Here is a 19,403-nt window from a genome sequence, read left to right on the forward strand (position 1 = left end):
TTCGAGGCAGTTGAATTCTGCTGTGAAAATGCTGGAGTCAGCTGAAAGTATGGAGAGGATTTAGATAGGCAGACTGAGATTTCTCTAGTTGTTATTTGACCAAGTAATTGAGATTAATGCTTCGCTGCCTACAATGGCACCATGGGACTTTTTACACCCAGAAATGGTCAAGAACCTTCATTGCTTTTTTTCCTGCTGGAAGCTTGCAGATTCAGTGAGCACACCAACTGTTCAGTTGTGCTGGAATTTTGGGGCAGAGTTGAGGTGGGGGAGAGGAACCAATTACTGAAGTGCCAACAACCATTGTACATCACTTTGGGTTCCACCTGGAGGTTATTCATCATGGCCTCTCTTTGCAGGTGAGGTCTGTCACAGCCACAGGACTGGGCAATGAAATTTGCAGCAGTGTGACAGCTTAAAATAACAAAGCAATCTCTTTGAATACTGAGGGTGTCTTGGGACACACAGGATTGTGCTTGTCTGTGATTTATTTCATCACATAACTCTCCATATCAGATCTGCATGAAATTCAATTTCTTATCCTGGCATAAGCTTGTGTTGTGTATGATCACAGCAAGCAACAGAATGAAATCTTTTAGAATAGCACCAAGATGCTGCATTCTTATCCACAAAAACAAAGGCTATAGTTGTAAAAATTTAAACAGAAACATTATAACTTTTGACTCTAAAGCCTTTCTATGAAGAATCACAGATTTTCCATAATGACTAAAAGAAAATGTTTATGTAAAAGGTCTCCTTTCTAGAGTTTGGTTTTTTTTTATTTTTATTTTTATTTTTATTTTAAAAGTATCAAACAGGTCAAAATTGAAGTGTTTAATTTTGGGAAAGCTGCCAGCATTGAGTGGAGCATTCAGACACCTCATGTCCCCATTTGCCTCTAGGCTGTATCTGTTCTTGTGTCCAGGAGAGGCTGTTGTGCACTGTAGGAAAAAAAATATTTCAACCAAATAACATTGTCTCTGTAAGGAAATGGAAGCTTAGAGCACTTCAACTACAGCTCCTAGGGCAGTAGCAATAGCTGGCAAGAATTTCCCCCTTGTTTTTTTTAAATACATCTACCTTCCTTCCCTCCCTCCATCCAGTGAACTCAAATTCTACGGTAGCCTTCGCATTTTGTATAGTGGCAGATTGAGCTGCTGTGTTCTTGCCACAGAACATTTAAATATTCATGCTGCCTTTAATTTTAGTGCTGAAAGACTGTAGTGGATATGGTGATGCAGGAATTTGGGCCCAGAAAATCGAAGATTTTTTAGTGCCTCGGCTGCGTGTGAAGGTTTATCAGCCAGGCTCCAAAATGAGCAGAGCTGACTGAAGTACTGCTTTAAATGATCTATTTCAGTAAATACACAGCCAGGATCTTTAAATGGCTAAGCATACAGCTGGTGTCTGAATGTGGCTCGAAGTGTTGTTTATTCAAGATGAGAACAGGTATTATAGATCTATAGTACTACTCTGTACATATATATACACATCAGCAAATTTCTTTGTCTGAAGTGCCAAAACTAAGGTTGGCAAAGAAACATGTTAAAAATTATCTTACAGTTATTCCAGGTTGGGTTTAATTACGTTTAAGGGAATTTAAATTATTTATCTGTGTGTTTCTTATTTCCCTGTGTTCTGGCAGTAGGCAGCCTGTCCTCTCACTGCCAGCATCTGACTGATTAATTGGTCTCTTGCTTGATTTGTTTTCATTTTTGTTTATGTATAACTTATTCTAGTGCTTTCCGTTTTTAATATGGTAGCATCAAATTTGTTTAAGGTCTGTGAACTAATGTGGATTAAAAGGCAAGCAGCAGCAGCTCTAATACATAATTGATCTACCAGTAGGGCACAAAGAACTGATTCTGGTTCCTAGATAGGAAATGCCTTTTTTGTCCGACGCTGATAATCTGAGCTCTTAAATCTATGTTAAAGGAATAGGCTACTGGAAATTGCCAAATGATCCATGTTATTATTTTTTTTTTGAGATCAATTTGCTGTTTGAGGCATAATGATTTTTATACATAGACACAGACACCATGCACTCTATTTCCTTTTAGATTTCAGTGCAGTTCTGTTCATTGGCAATTGAAGATGTTTTATGTCTAGATGTGGTACATTTTGAGTCTGTATCTGCATCTTCTGTGACCTGTTAATACCTAACAAGTATTTTGCTTGCCTAAACTGTTTTTTTGTACAGGTGAAAGAGCTTTGTGACATGGTCTCAACAACAGCTTCCATTTGTGAATAGGTGGGTTGGAAGAGGCTATGTCTGCTTATATTAGCATTGGCTCTGATTTTATTTCAGCTTGTCCTGTGCTGCTGACTCTTGAGTGCTCCGTTAAGCGGGGCTAGAAGCTTGTTTAGTGTTTAATGTTTAATGATACCCTGGCTGAAGAGGGTAGTTCTGTATTTCCAGGCTCCTTGTGAGGTACACAGGGTGTCACAGCGGGGCCTTTGCAGCAGGAGCAGCGTGGATGGGGCTGCATGGCTGTGGCACCCACAGCACGATGTGCCGGGCAGCACGGCACCGAGCTGTGTGCTGCTAATGGATGGAGGCAAGAGACAGCCAGCAGGGTGCCTCTGCCTTCCATTAAGTCCACTCACACATGCTGTATGCCATCATCCCTGTGCTGGGGATTTGATTCTCTGCTTAGCATCAACTGGAGCGGCAGGAGTAGAGGAAAGCAGGAAATGTAAGCTGTGCTGTAGAAGAGGGCTGTAAATCAGAATGTGGCTAAATCAGAAAAGTAGAATAAAAGGTGAGAGAAGGAGCATCTTTTTGCATACATTCTTAGACTTCCTATAAAAAGTAGGTTACACTGGTCTAGTATATTGCATTGCACTTAAGATGCTACAATTTGAGGTTTTAGCAGTAGAGCAATAAACATTTTGCAATCTCTAGTTTTAAACATCTGAAGATGTTACATATGCAGAAGCAATATCTTTGTAAATAGTGCTATATTTAGAAAAAAGGACATACTTTGAGGTGCAACCACCCCTTGTTAGGTTGCTAGAGCTAAAAGCAGAGCAGCAAATTGACAGTTTCAAAATGGAAATTGAGCTTCTTTTCTAGAGGTGTCATTAATGAATGGAGTTAAGACTGCAGATGACTTTCCCTGGTGTGTGAGCTGCCTGTGTTGCCCTCTGACATTTCTGGAAAGGTGGGCTCACTGGTGGGTGTCAGAACTGGGGAGACAGCTCATTCCCAGCCTTTGGAAACTGAACTTGTTCAGTGTTGTGCAGACAGCTTGGCAGTGGCTATGTTTTGTGATGCTGGTTCAGAGACTGTGAGGCATGAAATGTCAGGGTTTGCAGGTTAAGGTAAGCCTTAGTTTAGGTGGAGAAAGCCAAGCACATTTTTGACAGTCACTTGTTAAGATGAGTGACCTAAGCCAAGCCAAGAAGCTTGAATAACTTGCATAGGGTAAATATTAAATATCTACCTGCAAATAATTTTTTAATTGCCTTTGAGGAGTTTATCACATTGATTACTTCTGCTGCTGAGGAATTCCAAAAATAGCACAACTGTGGTAGGTGGTTTGAAAAATACCAGGTAAAAAGACTATTTAACCTCAGTGATTTTACATTTTTCATCAATGTCTAACCTGTTTAGAGCTGTGTGCTCTTGTATGGTTTCCTTATGTTCAGAAGGACCCTTTTGTGTTTCAGTTTGTTCCCATGGCCTCTGATCCTATCACTGGGCACCGCTGAAAAGAGTCTTGCTCCAGCTTCTTACACCCTCCCTTCAGGTGGTTATGTACGTGGCTGAGATTCCCCTGAGTTTTCTCCATGCTGGACCTTCCCAGCTCTCAGTCTCTGTCCATATGAGAGATGCTCCAATCCCTGAGTCATTTTCCTGGCCCTTTGCCAGTCCAGTATGGCTCTGTCTGCTTTGTACTGGGAAGCACTGGACCCTGCATTCCAGACTGTTTCAGGGTTGAGTTATTTTCTCTGTGTGTATCCATGTGATGTGAACTGAGGCTACTGTTGTTTTCTCTTGCTAAGAATACAATCATGTGAGTTCCACTTTCGTCTTAGCAAGAAGACATCTGCATTTCTGGTTTTGATCTCCCAGCTCCTTGCACATGAATTTTCAAGAGTTTCAAAGTGTGGTTTTAGGAGAGATCCTACCATCACATTTCTTCATTACTGGCACATCCTGATAGCACAGCAAATGCATTAGCTATGCCCTAGATGTATATGGTAAAACATGCAACTGTTTTCCCAGTTGTTGTGAATCTGGTTTTTACTGGTAGGTTTCCTCCATAGAAGCTGGCACAGACATACTCATGCTTATATGGCTTTACAAAGACAGGGAGTTGATGTTTGAAGTTAGAATTCAACAACAGTGATTTATGGGCCTCTAGAGTAATAACTTGAATGACAGTTCTCCCTCAAACAATATTGAAATTGCCTGTACTCCCAGGCACATGTTGCATGTGTGTACCACCAGTAGTTGCTCAGGAGTGCAGAAGAGGGAAGCTGAAGTGGAGTTAGAATGTAGGAAATCATATCTTTTCAAGCACCTTTGAAAAGATAAAGTGTAGCTGTGCAGTTCAGACTAAGGCTTTCTTAAAAGCTGAAAGGCTGAAATAAATCTTCATTCTGTACTATGACAAAGATATTTGAACACTTTTGGAACTGGAAATAGATTCATCCTGTGGGGAACTGACCTCTTGAAACTATATGTGCTGTATAGTTCATGATACCTCTGCTCTTAATAAAATACAATACTTATTAATGGATCTCAAGTCAGTTATTCAATTTCATCAGTAATTTAAAGCTTAATTATGCTGCGTTCTAGATCTTAGTGGCTGTTCTCAGCTGATTTTTCTTAAATCACTATCACTCCAATTTTACGGTTCAGTTCAATTCTCAGGACTGTGATTTGCATGGACTGACAGATTAAAATTGGATGGCTAAAATGATTATGGCTTTTAGTGCTTACTGCAGTGATGAAGATTGATTCCTCATAGTATGAGGAAACACATGGCTCATGAAATAACCCTTGAAACTCTATACTTTTCAATTTATTGTATTGTTGTAAATTGAAACTTACAAAGGGCTAATCCAATTTTAATGCATCTTGTCTGAAACTGAGAGTTGCATTTCTGAAGGAACTTTGAATAATAAAATTGTAGACACCAGTTTAGAAGTTCTTCATTTCCAGGGGAGAAAAAGTGAATATTATGGTAGGAGAAATGGTGTCTTTCAAGTCAGTGACTTACTGGCACTGGATAGCTATACACTGGTATTTCAAAACATGCATTTTTGCCTCTCTGCAGGATCTTTCTTCACCTTATATATCTGCAGACCTGTGCACCCTATTGCCTGGACAGGTTCAGATTAGCTTCTTGCAATTTTGGCAGAAGTCAGTCCTGAGCTGAAAATACTTAGGCTGGATCTGGTCCTAGAAGATTATGAGCAGGATTGATGTATGAAGTTACATGGAAGATATAAGATTTGGTATTTATTTACCCTATTTGAGTTTAGGTCTGCAAAATCAGTCTTGACATGTGACTGTAAAACATGAGTCCTCCATGCAGGAATACTTTATATTTTTCTTTCCCTACCTTCCTGTGACAATTTTGAAAAGGGGCTAGAGAGGGAATAAGATGAATGCTTTTCTCTTGTGCATCACAGTAGTATCTTGATATCTCTCTCTGAATTACTTTTTAATTTCATCTCTTCTGCTCCTCACTTTTACTTTATTACTATGGTTTCTGCCTTACCTTATTTCTTTCAATCCTCATCTTAACATTATCCTAAAATATGCCTTCATTGCCAGGTTCTGCTTAACCTCCTCATATTTGAAAGTGGTCAGGTACAAGGAAGGGGGGTGGTATTTGGTAGCTACTAATGCTCCTCTTTGAAATGACCTCAAGCCTGTGGGAAGCTTTCTGCATGATGAAAAACATCCTGACAGTAATCCTGTGGTCAGCAGTTTGGCAGAGATCAGGGGCTGTTTGGACAGCCTCACTGACAAAAAGAGGGTGACTTCAGGACGAGGGTGGTACAAGTTGAGATGCTGGTGTGGCACTTCAGCTCTTGCTGTGCAGTCCCTGCCCAAAGACTTCTGCCTTCAGGAACTGAAGTGTGGAATCCTTTATGAACAGTAATTTTCCACATTATTTTTGTTCCACTAGTATTATGAAAGTATTGCTACTGTATTTATGCACAGCAGTTTGCAGCATGGTGTTTTTTTCTCTTTGTCTGTAATCTTAATCTAATAAGGCATTCACAAACTGCCTGGGAAGCAGACTTTTTTCCCCCCCTATGGGAATTTCCATAGAATAAATCACCATCTGATAATTGTCTATTGTAAATAATAATTTTCATCACAGGGTAGAGAACAGAGCAGAAGAACCTACTTCTACCCTCCTTCTTACTCTTTTTCTGGCTTTGCTAATTTGGAAAACAGCATCAGGCTGTAAAAATTTTTGGGTTTCTTTCCCCCTTTTTAGTATTCCACATTCCAAAAGAAGTGTTAGAAAAGAGGCAGCTCAGTTGAAAACAGTATTGTCCTTGAAAAACAGATGTTTTCATTTCTTTTTTAGAATTAAATATATAATTTTCAAGGTTTAAACTAAAATAAGCCAAGAATCAATGTTCAAAATCCTGAGTGCCCATTAAAACAAAAAAAAAAAATCTAAAAGAATTTCACAATTTCTAATTAAAACTTGAAAAATAAAATAAGGTTAAAACCTACTGAAGGTAATTTACAAAGAAATAAAGTAATTTCAAATTAAAATGAAGGTTCTACATGAAATACTTTCTTTATCAAGCCAACGTAATTAAAAATTGAGAGTGATGTAATCCCTTTATCTAAACAGTGAAAGCACAAAATCTATGTAGGTTTTAAATTTTATTATATTTATATATAAACATGCAGACACATACAGTCGAATGGCTTTTAAATCCCACCTAATGAATTTAAACAATATATAATTTTTATGAGTAGCATATTGAAATAAAAGGTGGAGCACTATTTGAAATTAAAACAGATACTCCAATAAAAAAGCAATATTCTCCCTGGATGGATACCATCTCTCTTCTCATTTCATTCAACTTAACATATTTCTATATGAGCTGTAAGATAAAATGACTAATATAAATGAAAAGGACTGCCAAAAGTCAAATTACTTCACTGGGAGCTTCTTAGCAGAATGACAACATCCAGTTCTAGATAATTAAGTCTTATTTTGTAGGAATGTCACTGAATGATGGTAATTTGCCTTTAGGTACTATGCTTTTGGTTGAACACAGTAACAAAAATCTATTTGGGCACTTTTTGTTTGTCTTAGAAATTGCTCAACATTTTATAATAAAAATGAAAAGCTTAGACTTGGGAGAGAACAATTTAGCCTTACAGAGGGAAATCACTAGTGCAGCTGTTCCAGGAGTCAAACAAAATTTCGCCACCTGAGACTTTTCTTTTTCTGAGCCTTAAAGAGCCTTAACAAAGAGGTGCAAAGGGAAAGTCTCCTGTTGTTAGACAACCTGACCCTTAGCTTCTTCAGAATTTACTAATTTTCTCAAAATGAGTTAGGCTGCTGGCCTAGGGTTAGGGTGCTGGTCCCTGCCAGTCTTGTTGCATGTTTGGTAATTCAAAGCTGTCTACCAGCTTCCAATCTAGTTGTGTTCCTGGTCAGCTTTCTCTCCTTTGTGTCAGCATTCTCCTTTGTTTTGAAAGGTTCTTTCCTCACCTGTTACTTATTCTCTCTAATGTGTTTAGAATCTGTTACCTTTAAAAAATCCAAACCAAATTCTTTTAGATGCCAAAGATTCACTTTCCAGTCTCCTCATCATCCAGTCCTCACCACAGGTTCCAGTCATACCTTGAGCATAGATGATCCGTATTGACATAAAAGTTTGTTTGTTTTGAGGCATTGAAAGTACTCATATCATGGATGGATGCTGGCAGGAAGTTTGGCATTAAAAATGCCTTGTTCTTTCCTACCTTTGGTGAAAGTTGCCATTTGGTAGCAGGATGGAAGTGCTTTCCTGATGTAGATGGCAGTGACTCTTGGCTCCTGTTCAGATCTTGAATGCTAAGAATGTGATCTATTCATTCTAGCTAGAGCCTTTTCTTTCCATGAGTTTCCATAGCCTTCTCTTTAACATGCTAAAAATTAGGTTTAGTTGTGATGCATTTTGTAGCAGACAGAGTGTTTCAGTTTCTTTCTAGTGGAGCCTTCCATTATAAAGATACTGTTTTGGTTCATCATAATACATTTTTTTTGTCCCTGAACCGCTTGGCTTTTCGAAAAAGCTAGAGTACTAATGTGTTATCTTCAGCAAAAAGTCTTTAAGTTAAGCTGTTAATAGTTGATATACTTTCTTTGAACTTGCAGTTTTTGTTATGAAGATACTGCTGTTGCAGTTTTGACTTTGTAACTTCTTGTTGTCTGCAGATGCTACAGCTGAATTCATCAGAGCGCTGAAGTGCAGCCTTAAGTAAAGGGTGTGACCACATTCATTATGTTTGTCTAGACTGTCCTTTGAAGGACGTCTTTAGACTGTCCACAAAAACAATTTCACTGCACATAAGGACAGCAAATAACCTCAAAACACACATGCCCACGCACTCTTTCAATGTTAATATATGGCAAGGTGTCCAGATAGTCTGCTGTAAATGTGCAGCATACTTTTAAGGCTCTGATGACAATGGGCTGCCAGAGCACCTGTGGGCACAAAGTGGTCTCAACAGTTTCTGAGACTACACTTGTAAAAGCTGTGCAAACAAATTTGATTACAGTCCTGAGTTCAGCTAGGAGGGCTGAACTGAAGTAGGCTTCAGAGATTTCAATCAAGGAGTGAAGAATGCTGTGGCCTTTAAGAAGTTCTTTGATTTTTGGCATTTGGTAAAGATAAAAAGATGGGTCATTTTTATGATATGATAACAGTCCTGACACCATTAAGAAGACTCACATTGGTTTTCAGTAGGAATTTGGCACTTTCCTCTCATAAGTACTGTTGAAAATTTCATATATTGGTTTTGCAGTTACTACCTGTGCTGTAAGAGTTCCTGCTGGCCCAAGGGGGTCTATGTCTATGGCATGGCCAAGTCAGAGACAAACTGTGCTCATCAGAGACAAGCAAAAGTTATGTTCTGCTGCTGAAACAGAGGTTATGTGAAGAGTGAATATGAAGAAAAATCTAACCACTGTGTATACATAATTAGTTCTTTTTTGCAGTTTGGTAATACCCCATCAGATTTATTACTTTTCCAGTCAGAAGCACAGCTCACTTTACAGCTGATCTCCATTTCTTACTGTTTTCTGCCAAGAGATTCCTTTTACTTAGAATGTGATTCATGGGTTACAGGCTCATCTGTTGAAGTACAGTATGTCTGCAGAGGCAGTTGTGACTGCCACTGTGCTTGTAACCTAATCTGCATAAAATCCCAGAAGAATCAGTGATTTGAAAGAAATTCCTGCCTGCTGTTTGTGTAGGTTGACCATCTGTCTGGCAAATCCTCATGTGGAAATCAGGTATATCTGCGAAGAGCAAGACAACCTTCTGACACCTGTTCCTCTAGCAGATGTAGTTGCATATTCTGCTTTTTTATTTTTTCAGCAGGTGCTTTTGAGGTTTGCTTTTGGATCTACTTTCAGCAGCTTTTGAATGTTAGTCTAAGCACTGTGTACAATGCAGGATCATTCTGACCAAATCACCCTTTCTCTTTTTGGCACAATTTTTTTTTGTGGTCCTAACTACACCTTAGGAAGTGTTTCTGAATCTGGGCACCTCGGTTCAGTCTCAGAGACTTATAAATACCCACCTTCTTTTGTTCCAGAAAATGTCTTTGTAATTTCTGAGAAGCACTGAAACTGGCTTTTAAAATCAAGTGGCATCTTCTGTTTGAGGATCATTCCACATATATTCGTGATCCTCCATGTAAAATGGTTTCCAAGAGGCAGGAGAAGATAGTAGATGTGTCAAAGGGGTACTTTTCAAGCATAATCCTTTTGTGTGCTAAAAATTGTGTATCTTTAAGAAGATACAAAGCATTCTGAGGCCACATTAGAATACAAATGCCGTTGGCACTCTGCTCTGAATCTGTTTGTACATGTCAATTTGCCTATTGAGATCTTCTTATTCACAAGTTGTTCTCAGTTTCTGTGTGGCCTCAGCTCTGCTGAGATTTCTGCAGAGTGTGCGCTCTCTTGTGCATGGTTTGCAGCATGGAGCACCAGATTTCTTTATTGAAGAACTTGTGATAATCCAAATAAACACAACCTTGTGTAGATGAATTGTATCTCCTCTAAGTAAAGGTTAAGGTGTCATCTATGATTTATCCTTCCTACTGGATTTGTTGGATCACTGTGATACAAACATAATTTACTACCTTTTGCACATCATAGCTGGGTCCTTAGAAAGGTGTTTGTGGATTTACAGTACTGAACAGGGTGAATTACATGTCAAATTATCAACCATCCTGTTTGACATTTAGTTAGTGGTGACAGGAACTGGGCATTTAGCAGAATGAGGCTTCTGCAGCAATCTTTCAATAGGATTGTTTTCTTTCAAAGCTGCTGTTACTCAAAAGTTTCTGGAGAAAAGCTGCAAAACAGACCATTGATTACATTGGCTGTTGTGCTCTGGCCAGCCAGATGTGAGTGGTGTGTGTTGTGGTTGTCATCCTCACTGTAAATTATTGTCAAGGTACTGGCTCCTTGAACGAAAATCCAGCAAGTTGTTACAATTTGAAGGCAACAGGTACTTTCCTGTAAAGAGCTCCTGGGTTTGGTGTGCCTGACAGGATGTGAATGGATCCTTGGATTCTGTGATTTGTACTTCATTATTACCACAGGTCTAAACACATTCAAAGAACTTGAGACATTCTGTGGATATGCAGGCAGTTGAACTTTTTCAAAGTATATTCCTATCTGGAAATATTTAAAAATTTCCTTCCTGCAGTTTCTGCCTTCCTTTTGTGATAGTTCTTGATTGGTTGGAATAGTTTATAATTCTTTTCTTGGCCATTTTGTTGGTGTGTGCTGTATGACTCTATGCTTCAAGTGTTGCTTTGCAGATTACACTGAAGCAGCTTGGTGCTTCCATAGGGTCTCCACTCTTGTCTCAAGAGGAGGTAAAATTGGTCTATTTGCACAAAGCACCATGTTAGACCACTTGATTGCCTCCTTTTGAGCCTTTGATCCCAGTGGCACAGATCTGAAGTTGCCTTTATTGCATTCACATAGGAGGAGGAAAAGAGGAGAAGAGGAGGAAGTGTAGCTGGAAGGGATGTCCTTGTTTGTCACCTGTATGGTCAAACAGGAGCTGCTGCTGCTGTGAGAAACCTGGTTTTCATCTAAGTGACTACCCTGGCTGCCTATGCTGTGTCACCTGTTGATTTAAGCTTCAAATGAAAGCCATTAATTTAGTAAGTCTGTATAACTAAGAGAAGGCTCTTCACTGAGAAGGTTTCAGACATAAGCCATGAAAACAAAAGGGGACATGCATCAACTGCACCTGTTTACACCTCTTTCCTCCTTCCTCAGTGAAGCAACTCTGGGAAACATAGGAGCTGGCTTATTGTTTGTGCATATGATGAACCAGGCAAAGTGAGGACAACACAAGGAATTTGGCAATTTTATTCCAGGACAGAGTTGCTGCCCTCCTCAAACTGCCAAACCCTCTGGCATGTTCTCTCGACTTAGAAATTGAAAATGCATATCAGAATTTTTTCCTAGTGTGTTATCTGCCCCTTGTGATTTTCAGCAAGTAAAAAAGAGAAGCCATTGCTTCATTACAGATATGCTATCCTTACATTTGAGTTCCCAGAAGGCCTCTGACTATGTGACAAGAATTACTGTCATGGATATTGCATAACGGTTTATGCATAATGTTTAATGCAGTCTCAGTTTTATGAAATATGGATAATATTGAAGACATTTTGAATAGTAGTTTAGATTTACACTTTCTTTTTAAGGTGGAGAGGAGGGACATTTTTAGTGACACTCTTCAATGACACTAGAGAAGTTGAGATTGTTACTATTAAAAATGAATAAAATGCATAGAAGTGGAAAAGAGAAAAATACATTGCATAGATGGATTATGGGCAAATCATAAATGTTTAAAGCATTTCTGGAGGCTAGAAATGTTGTGCCTTTATTTGAATAGCAAAGCTGTCTCAGCACACTTCCTCCAGACTTACTCTGTCCAAGGTGTGTTGCTCCTTGGTGTGGAAGGTTGGAACTCAGCTGAGAGGACACAGTTTTGAATAACCTTTCTTCTTGTTAAAAGTTTTTTATTAAGATGAAGGCATTTGGGGGAAAAAAGAGAAGAAGGTATTTGATGCATGTGCTACATATGTTAAGAACTGACTCAAATTGTGTGCATTTGTTTTGTGACACACAGGACAGCTTTCCAGCTCGGTTTGGAGGAATACATTTTGTCAATCAGCCGTGGTATATCCATGCCCTGTACACAGTTATCCGGCCCTTCCTAAAGGAGAAGACACGAAAAAGGGTATTCTTCTTTTCAATTGTCCATTTCCTGACAGTTGTCATCAGCAGATGCATCATACTCTAGATTAACCTGAGATATCAGCTTGCTATTGGTGGAAAATGTTTAAATATATCTGTGTTGTAAAGGGTACCTTCAACTGTTTTAGAAACTTATGCAACATTATCCTTTAAGGACACAGTCAAGCAGTGCACTTAAATGTATGTTAAAATGCAAGCATATGTTTGCTCCTGGGGGTTATATAAAAAATATTGCCAACATTACAGTTTCTATTAAGATTGTATTCAATCCCATTCTGTTTAATTTCTGTTAAAATTATTTGTGTCTTCCTTTTAAAAACAGAGCTAGTGACTACAAAGTCCTTTCCTAGTGTGATTTCCTTGACATTAGTATGAGCTAAAATACCCAGCTGGCATCTAGTAGTATTAGTTTGCAAATACTAATTTGAATGAAAGCCAGTAAAAGGGCATTTGTGTGCATGCATCTGTGCATAAGCATGAGCAGCCTCTGAGATGTTTCTGAATTTGTACCATTTGCATCAATGCAATTAAATTAGAGCTTGGTGGTGATAGCATATAGAATGATATTATTTCTGTAACAGGAACTTTGTCATCCAGGAAAACACAATCAGCATCATGTACAGTGGTACTGCAAAGAACATGATGATTTTTTTTTTCTTTAATGGAATCAGCTTCCTAAGCAGCTCTGTATTTTTTTTCTCCTCAAACACACTCTGCAAGGCCACAATGATCCTTGGTGTTGAGCTGATTTTTTACTGACAGATTATGCTCAAGAGGCCTCTGGTATCTACAGATTTTGAACTATAGATCACAAAGCCCTTTATGTAATATCTGTTATAAATATGTAAATGAAGCCCCATTTTGCAGGATTCAGTTGCACTCTGTTGACTGCAGCTTCTGCAAAGAGCATTATAGTGCTGGGTATGTCTGAGGCCTTTTCAAGTGTTGCCTATGCATAACTAGGGAGTAAAGTGCAGCTCATAGGAGTGTTACAGCATTAAAAATAAGTGACAAGGCAGTTGAACACAGAGGCTTATCAGTTACCATCCAAATTTTTATTTAGACACCTGAATCAATGGCAAATATTTTCAGAAATGCTGACTTTTTACAACTGTTTTTTGTCAATACTGAATGCCTATAAAAAGTAGTCAGGTGGTTAAATATTAATTTACAGTTCTAAACTTAGTGTCAACATGTGAAAGTTATGACCAGCACATGAAATTTAAAATCAGCTTTAAAAAAATTTTTAGATGCAGAGCAAATGATCGGGAAAAAAACCCCAAACCTAAGATAAATCTCATTAGATTTTTTTTTTTAATTTAGGCTTATTATTTATCCATTGTTTTTATCCTGAATTATTATGTATTTTTTTAATTTATCATGTAGATTTGCAACTGATAGTTGTATTCAGATAAATGCAGTACTAGGCTATATATAAAAACAATTGCTAAGAAGTGAAACACTTAGCTGTAAAGGCAACATAAAGCTAATTAACTTTCACCATCAATAAATGTTATTTCACAAAAGGATAAATTTCTTTCTGAGATGGAAGAAAATCACTTTTTGCACAGTCATATTAATTTTCCTGGGCCCACAGCTGACTGGAAGGTGGTCTGAAGTAAGCAATGAAAGACAAGCATATATTTTGATCTTTGTCTTTCTGTCTTCTGAATTTAACTCTTACAAATTATGCTAAGGCTATAGCTGCCCAGAGGAGTCACTGCAAGGTGAATTGGAACGTGAAAGATCTATGAGGGGAAACACTAAACATGAACATAAATACAAGTGTTCATATCATATTGTACTAATACACAGATATATTAAACTAAAGTATATATGAACATCATTTTACCAATACATTGATGGAAAATATAAAATAGTCCATCAGCTATTCGCTCTGTGTTGTCACAGGGATTATTTACTGTTATTACTGACTTCATGTATTGTCAAGTATAAATGGCAGTTACTGGTATGACTAGATTAAGGAAGAAAATATTTCCAGCACTGTTATCATTACACTGAACGATTTATTTTATTTATAGAACTCATGTTTGCATGCTGAAAGTCAATATGTATTCCTTGTTGCATATGGTGAATATTATATGTATTTATTTATTATAGTCTTAATTTATTCACTTAATTCACAGAATTAGGGAGAGGAATTGACAAGAGGTTAACAAGGCAGCTTGTCTACCTAATGTTCTGTCCATCTAGCTACCAAACACCAGTTCTTACCCGCCCTAAATCCCTTTCCCTGCAAACATTTTAAGCTATTTATACTTTAGTCACTTTGGCAATTTATGACCATAGTATGACCATGCTTAAGGCAGAGGTGGCATGTGCCTTTCTCTGCACCTCTGCTAGCCCAGCACAACCAGAAGGTTTCAATTGTACAAAATCCTCCTAACAATGATGGTGCCATTTGGGCTTTGATGGTGATGGGCTTTTTTGGTGATGCCCCTGTGTTTTTACCTGCATGTGTACATACAGATATTCCTGCACGGTAACAACCTCAACAGCCTGCATCAGCTCATCCACCCTGAGATCCTGCCTTCAGAGTTTGGAGGAATGTTGCCCCCCTATGACATGGGGACGTGGGCAAGAACACTGCTGGACCATGAGTATGACGATGACAGTGAGTGCAATGCGGACTCCTACAACACTCCTGCAAAGGATATAGAAAAGGACCTCTCTCCCAAATCCATGAAAAGGTGAGTTAAAGGTACTGCTGTTTTCTAGTATTGCCATGAGGTTAACATTTGCCTTCCTCCTCCTTTATGAAGCTGTAGGTTGTTTAGTCTATTATATAGGAAGACCATAGTTTTGTTTTTCCTTTCTTAAAAAGAATAGTGTTGATGAGAGATCATGGCCTCAATTATTACCCATGTGAGTTCTGAACTCAGTGCAGCTGATTATTTCTGTGGTGCCATATAGGTTGTGTACACTTTGGAATAAGATGCTGTCTCACCTCAGCCTACAGTATTTATTAGAGAAAAAGTGCTAGCTGGAGTGAGCCTCCATGCAGAGGGTAAATTTGGGCCAATTATCTTTCTGAGTGGTGATGTTAGCTCTTATCTTCCTCCATCTCATAGCCCACTGCCTGGTATTCACCAGCCTGTTGGTGCCAGGGCATTTGTAGCATCTGAACCATCAGTCACAGTGACTGCATGCCTGAGAAAATATGAGGAGAACCAGGACCAAAATCAATGCCAGTTCTTATACTCTAGTCTGGCAAACATCCTTGCATTCTATTTTCTTCTCTTTGAAAAGGTACAGTGTTACTGCTTGCTGCATTTTATCATTCAGAATAAAGTATAGGAAGAGCTTGGTTACCTCTCCAGTAACTATAGAAGCAGTGAGGTCATTAGCTTGGAAGGGATGAATCTGATCCCAGTTTGCCAGGGCAGTAAGAGGAAAAAAGGTAAAGATTACAACTGTGATAGAAAAGGTAGCAGAAAGGGCAGCAGAGAGGGTAGCAAAAGTCAAGAGTGCAGCCCATAAAGGGCAGGGCTAGCAATGGATCAGAAAAGAACAAACAAGGCAGAAACCAATATATAAAGCCATTAAATTAAGTTAGGATATGCTAGGCTGGGAACCCAGTTTCAGAAGACAGCATGCAATGAAAAAGGGAAAAGAAACTCTGGAAACAGATCAAACAGGATAAAATATTTTCAGATTTCTCAGCCAAGAAGATGAATTTGGCTGGAAAATATTGCCTAGACTAGGAAGGACAGTGTGGTTTTAAAAGGAGATACTTCTGTGGAAACAGAGGAGACAAAATAAGATTGCCGTAAAAAAATTTAAAAAAGGAAAAAAGCAGTAAAGTTTAAAGATTTTGTGTTGAAAAAAACACTCCACTCTATTGAAAGTGGGAAATAGCAAGAAACTGGGTAGAAATAAGCTATGATACAAAGCTAAAAAAGATTCTGAAACTATATGATGGGTGCTGGAATGGCTGCAAACCTGGTCTCAAATTCTCAGTGAGTGAGTTTTGGCCATAAATTCCCAGAGCCTTCAAAATCCCCAATGCCCAGATATATGAAGCTAGAATTGTGTAACTCACACAATTAATGGAGAAAATGGGACTTAGAGCCAGAAGAAGAAAAAGGTGAGCAATACACTTGTATATGATTTGCACATAATACAAGAATTACAAGACAATAGAGAAGCTGTCTGAAACAGAAGGATGGAATTAAGGAACCGAAATGCAGAAGTCTTTCTGCTGCAAAAAGATTTTGTGATAGTAAATAACTTTATCCAAGAGCAAAGCAAAAAACTATGAGAAGGCCTGTGGCAAGTCATTTTGTAAGCAGCATCTTTGGAGCAATTTTCCAGGTTGTCCCAGGCAAGCATATTATTAAGTGGAAAAGCAGTGAGTTGACCAGATTCTTAATTCTTTCTCAAATAATTTTTATTTTCATTTAACTTGTTATTGAAAACTCTTTTCATACTGTATTACACTTCAGTAGAAGCTTCAAATTGACATTCTTTCAGTCTGGGTGAACTAACACAGTAGGAGACCTAGTGCAGAAAATAAACATATTGAAATCTGTATTTGGATAATATTATGCTAAAATTTCTTCACCTTCTATGCATTATTTCTCAGTTAGCATGCCTCCAGCATCTGTTGGAATCCTTGTCCTCACTGCTGGACATAAAAAAATACTAAGTAGACTTACTGTGCTAATACTAAGACAGAATGTCCCAAGACTTCAGTGCATTAAGTGCACAGACTATGTTAAAACACAAATAAAAAAGTTAAGATAAAACAGGTAAAATGTATTTCATTCAAAATTAAATTAACTTGGATTCAGCTATTGATGGGTTGTTTCTCTCAGTTTGAACCCACAGTCAGTATATGTTAGCACAGATTTTTAACATACAGGAAAACTACTAAGGCAATTAAAAATGCTTTGCTTAGAACAAATTTCATGAGCATCTAGCAGATCTCCAGAAATTATTTTATTTAATTTAGCTTACTATTTTAAAATTAGATCTTCCAGATCTCCTTGAAATTTGGATGACCTTACCTTTGTATGACTGGGAGAAAAGATGATGGAGATAAGGAGGAATTAATGCCACCTGTAGCACAGACCCCTGGGGAGAATTTGTTTAAGTCATCTGGCTACACTGCAGCTGTGCATCCCAGCAGTCAGGTTTAGCCTGTGGCTGTGCCCACCTGTGGCTGTCATCCTGAGGCACCCAGCTGGACACCTGCATCCTCCTCTCTCCTAACCCAGCAGGGCAGATGTTTGTGTTGGTAAACTTTGCAGAGGAGCTGTGCTTTGTTCCTCACCTCTGCAATGGGACTTTGTGGTATAACTCTATAGAATATCTCTGTCCCACTGTGTTTTCTCAGAATGTATTCAGTAATGTTCATAAAGTTATTTGGGAGATGTAGGTAGAAGAGAAGGAGCTATAGACTTAAATGTTTTTCCTTTCACATGCCTTTATTTATGAGTTGGTGCTTAATAGGATGAAGCATGAGAGTAAATTTTGGTTTAAAACTGAGCACAAACTATTTAGCATTCTTCAAGGCATTTGGGCATCTGAGCTTACAAACCATAGATCAGGATTTGTGCAGTTCAGTTTTCCCACCTGCCTTGGCATTGGGGGTTTTGGAGGTCCTGGGAATTTGTGGCCAAAACTTCCTCACTGGGAATTGGAGGCCAGGTTTGCTGCCATTCCAGCTCCCTTTCAGCTTTCCCCAGATGAGAACTGGAAATCCTGTCTGCTCAGTCACTGGCAGCCCAGGAAAAGGCTCAGTTTTAGCACTTACATCCAGTTGGCAAACCTTTGAAGTTCATTTGCTTTCACAGCAATTTTTATCATGATGAACTGGATTTTCCATGAGTGCAGCTTCCCACCAGCAAATTTTCAATCAGCTTTGCACTGGCACGGTATCCTGTGAAGATTTTAAAAAAGCCTTTTTAATTCAGTGGTTTAGTTTTCTGCCTGAGGAACTGACTGGTGTTCAGGATGAGTATTATTGTACACTCTTAATTAAAAAAGTTTAAGTTATGCTTATCACAAGAGAGATGAACATATTTTTAAAGCTAATTTTCTTGATTTTTAGTATTAGTATGAGAATGGGATAAATATTATTAGAAAATATCCTTGAGTTTAAAGTTTTCACCTAGGCTTTAAGTCAGATGTTTCTTGTGGTGTTGTAAGTTTTCTTTAGATTTTTTTTTGAGAAAGACCTAATTAGCTTTATTCATTGGTTTCACTGGATGATGCCAGTTTAATGGGGGGGAGGGGGGGATTGACTCCATATGCTTATCTTAGGAAAGGTTAGAATTTGTAAAGGTTTTTCTCTGCACTGTAGCCCTCTAAATGGCCAAATCTGTAGTAATCCTGCAGGCACAGTGTGCTTCCACGGATCAAAAATAGATGCCTGCACTGGAGAGATGTACACATACTCTTTAGTCAAATCTTCTTCACAGAAAGAAAGAGAAGTAGGCATTTCCTCCATGAGGTTTTTCTCACTAAAGGAAACAAACTAAAGGTTGCATTTACTGTGCCCCAGAAGTGTCAGCTTTTTGATGAGCTGAGCCATAGCTGATGTGAGACCCCATCTTAACACTCCAGGCTTTGTTTTCAATGGAACAGTTTGATTTTGCTGGAGACCTCATTTTCCTCTTTGCCCATCACATATGGCTGTTGCAGGGCACCAGTGCCATATTATGCTTCTGAGCTGAATCAGAGAATCTAGAGAAATTTTACAATCATCACTGAATTTGCCCTGATTGTCCTTCCCTGCCCTTTTCAGTTGAGCTGAAAAGTGAGTTTGACACATTTGTCCACTGCTCCAGTAATCCTGCTAACTATGGCATTATTCCTAGGTTTGGCTTAGGATCTCACACTGTTGAATTAAGACACTATTCAGAAAAGGAGCAACTTGTG

The 19,403-nt window shown here is 38.5% G+C and overlaps 1 protein-coding gene across 1 annotated transcript in view; it reads left to right on the forward strand.

The window, feature by feature from the left end:
• The window catches only part of CLVS2 (clavesin 2), a 46,682-nt gene that overhangs the window by 26,556 nt on the left and 723 nt on the right, over nt 1-19,403 (forward strand). The window contains exons 3-4 of the mRNA XM_079297989.1: nt 12,370-12,480; nt 14,988-15,208. Coding sequence (XP_079154115.1) covers nt 12,370-12,480; nt 14,988-15,208 — 332 coding nt within the window. The remainder of the gene's footprint in view (nt 1-12,369; nt 12,481-14,987; nt 15,209-19,403) is intronic.

Source organism: Erithacus rubecula (genome assembly GCF_903797595.1).
Source record: "Erithacus rubecula genome assembly, chromosome: 2".
Classification (NCBI taxonomy): Eukaryota; Metazoa; Chordata; class Aves; order Passeriformes; family Muscicapidae; genus Erithacus; species Erithacus rubecula.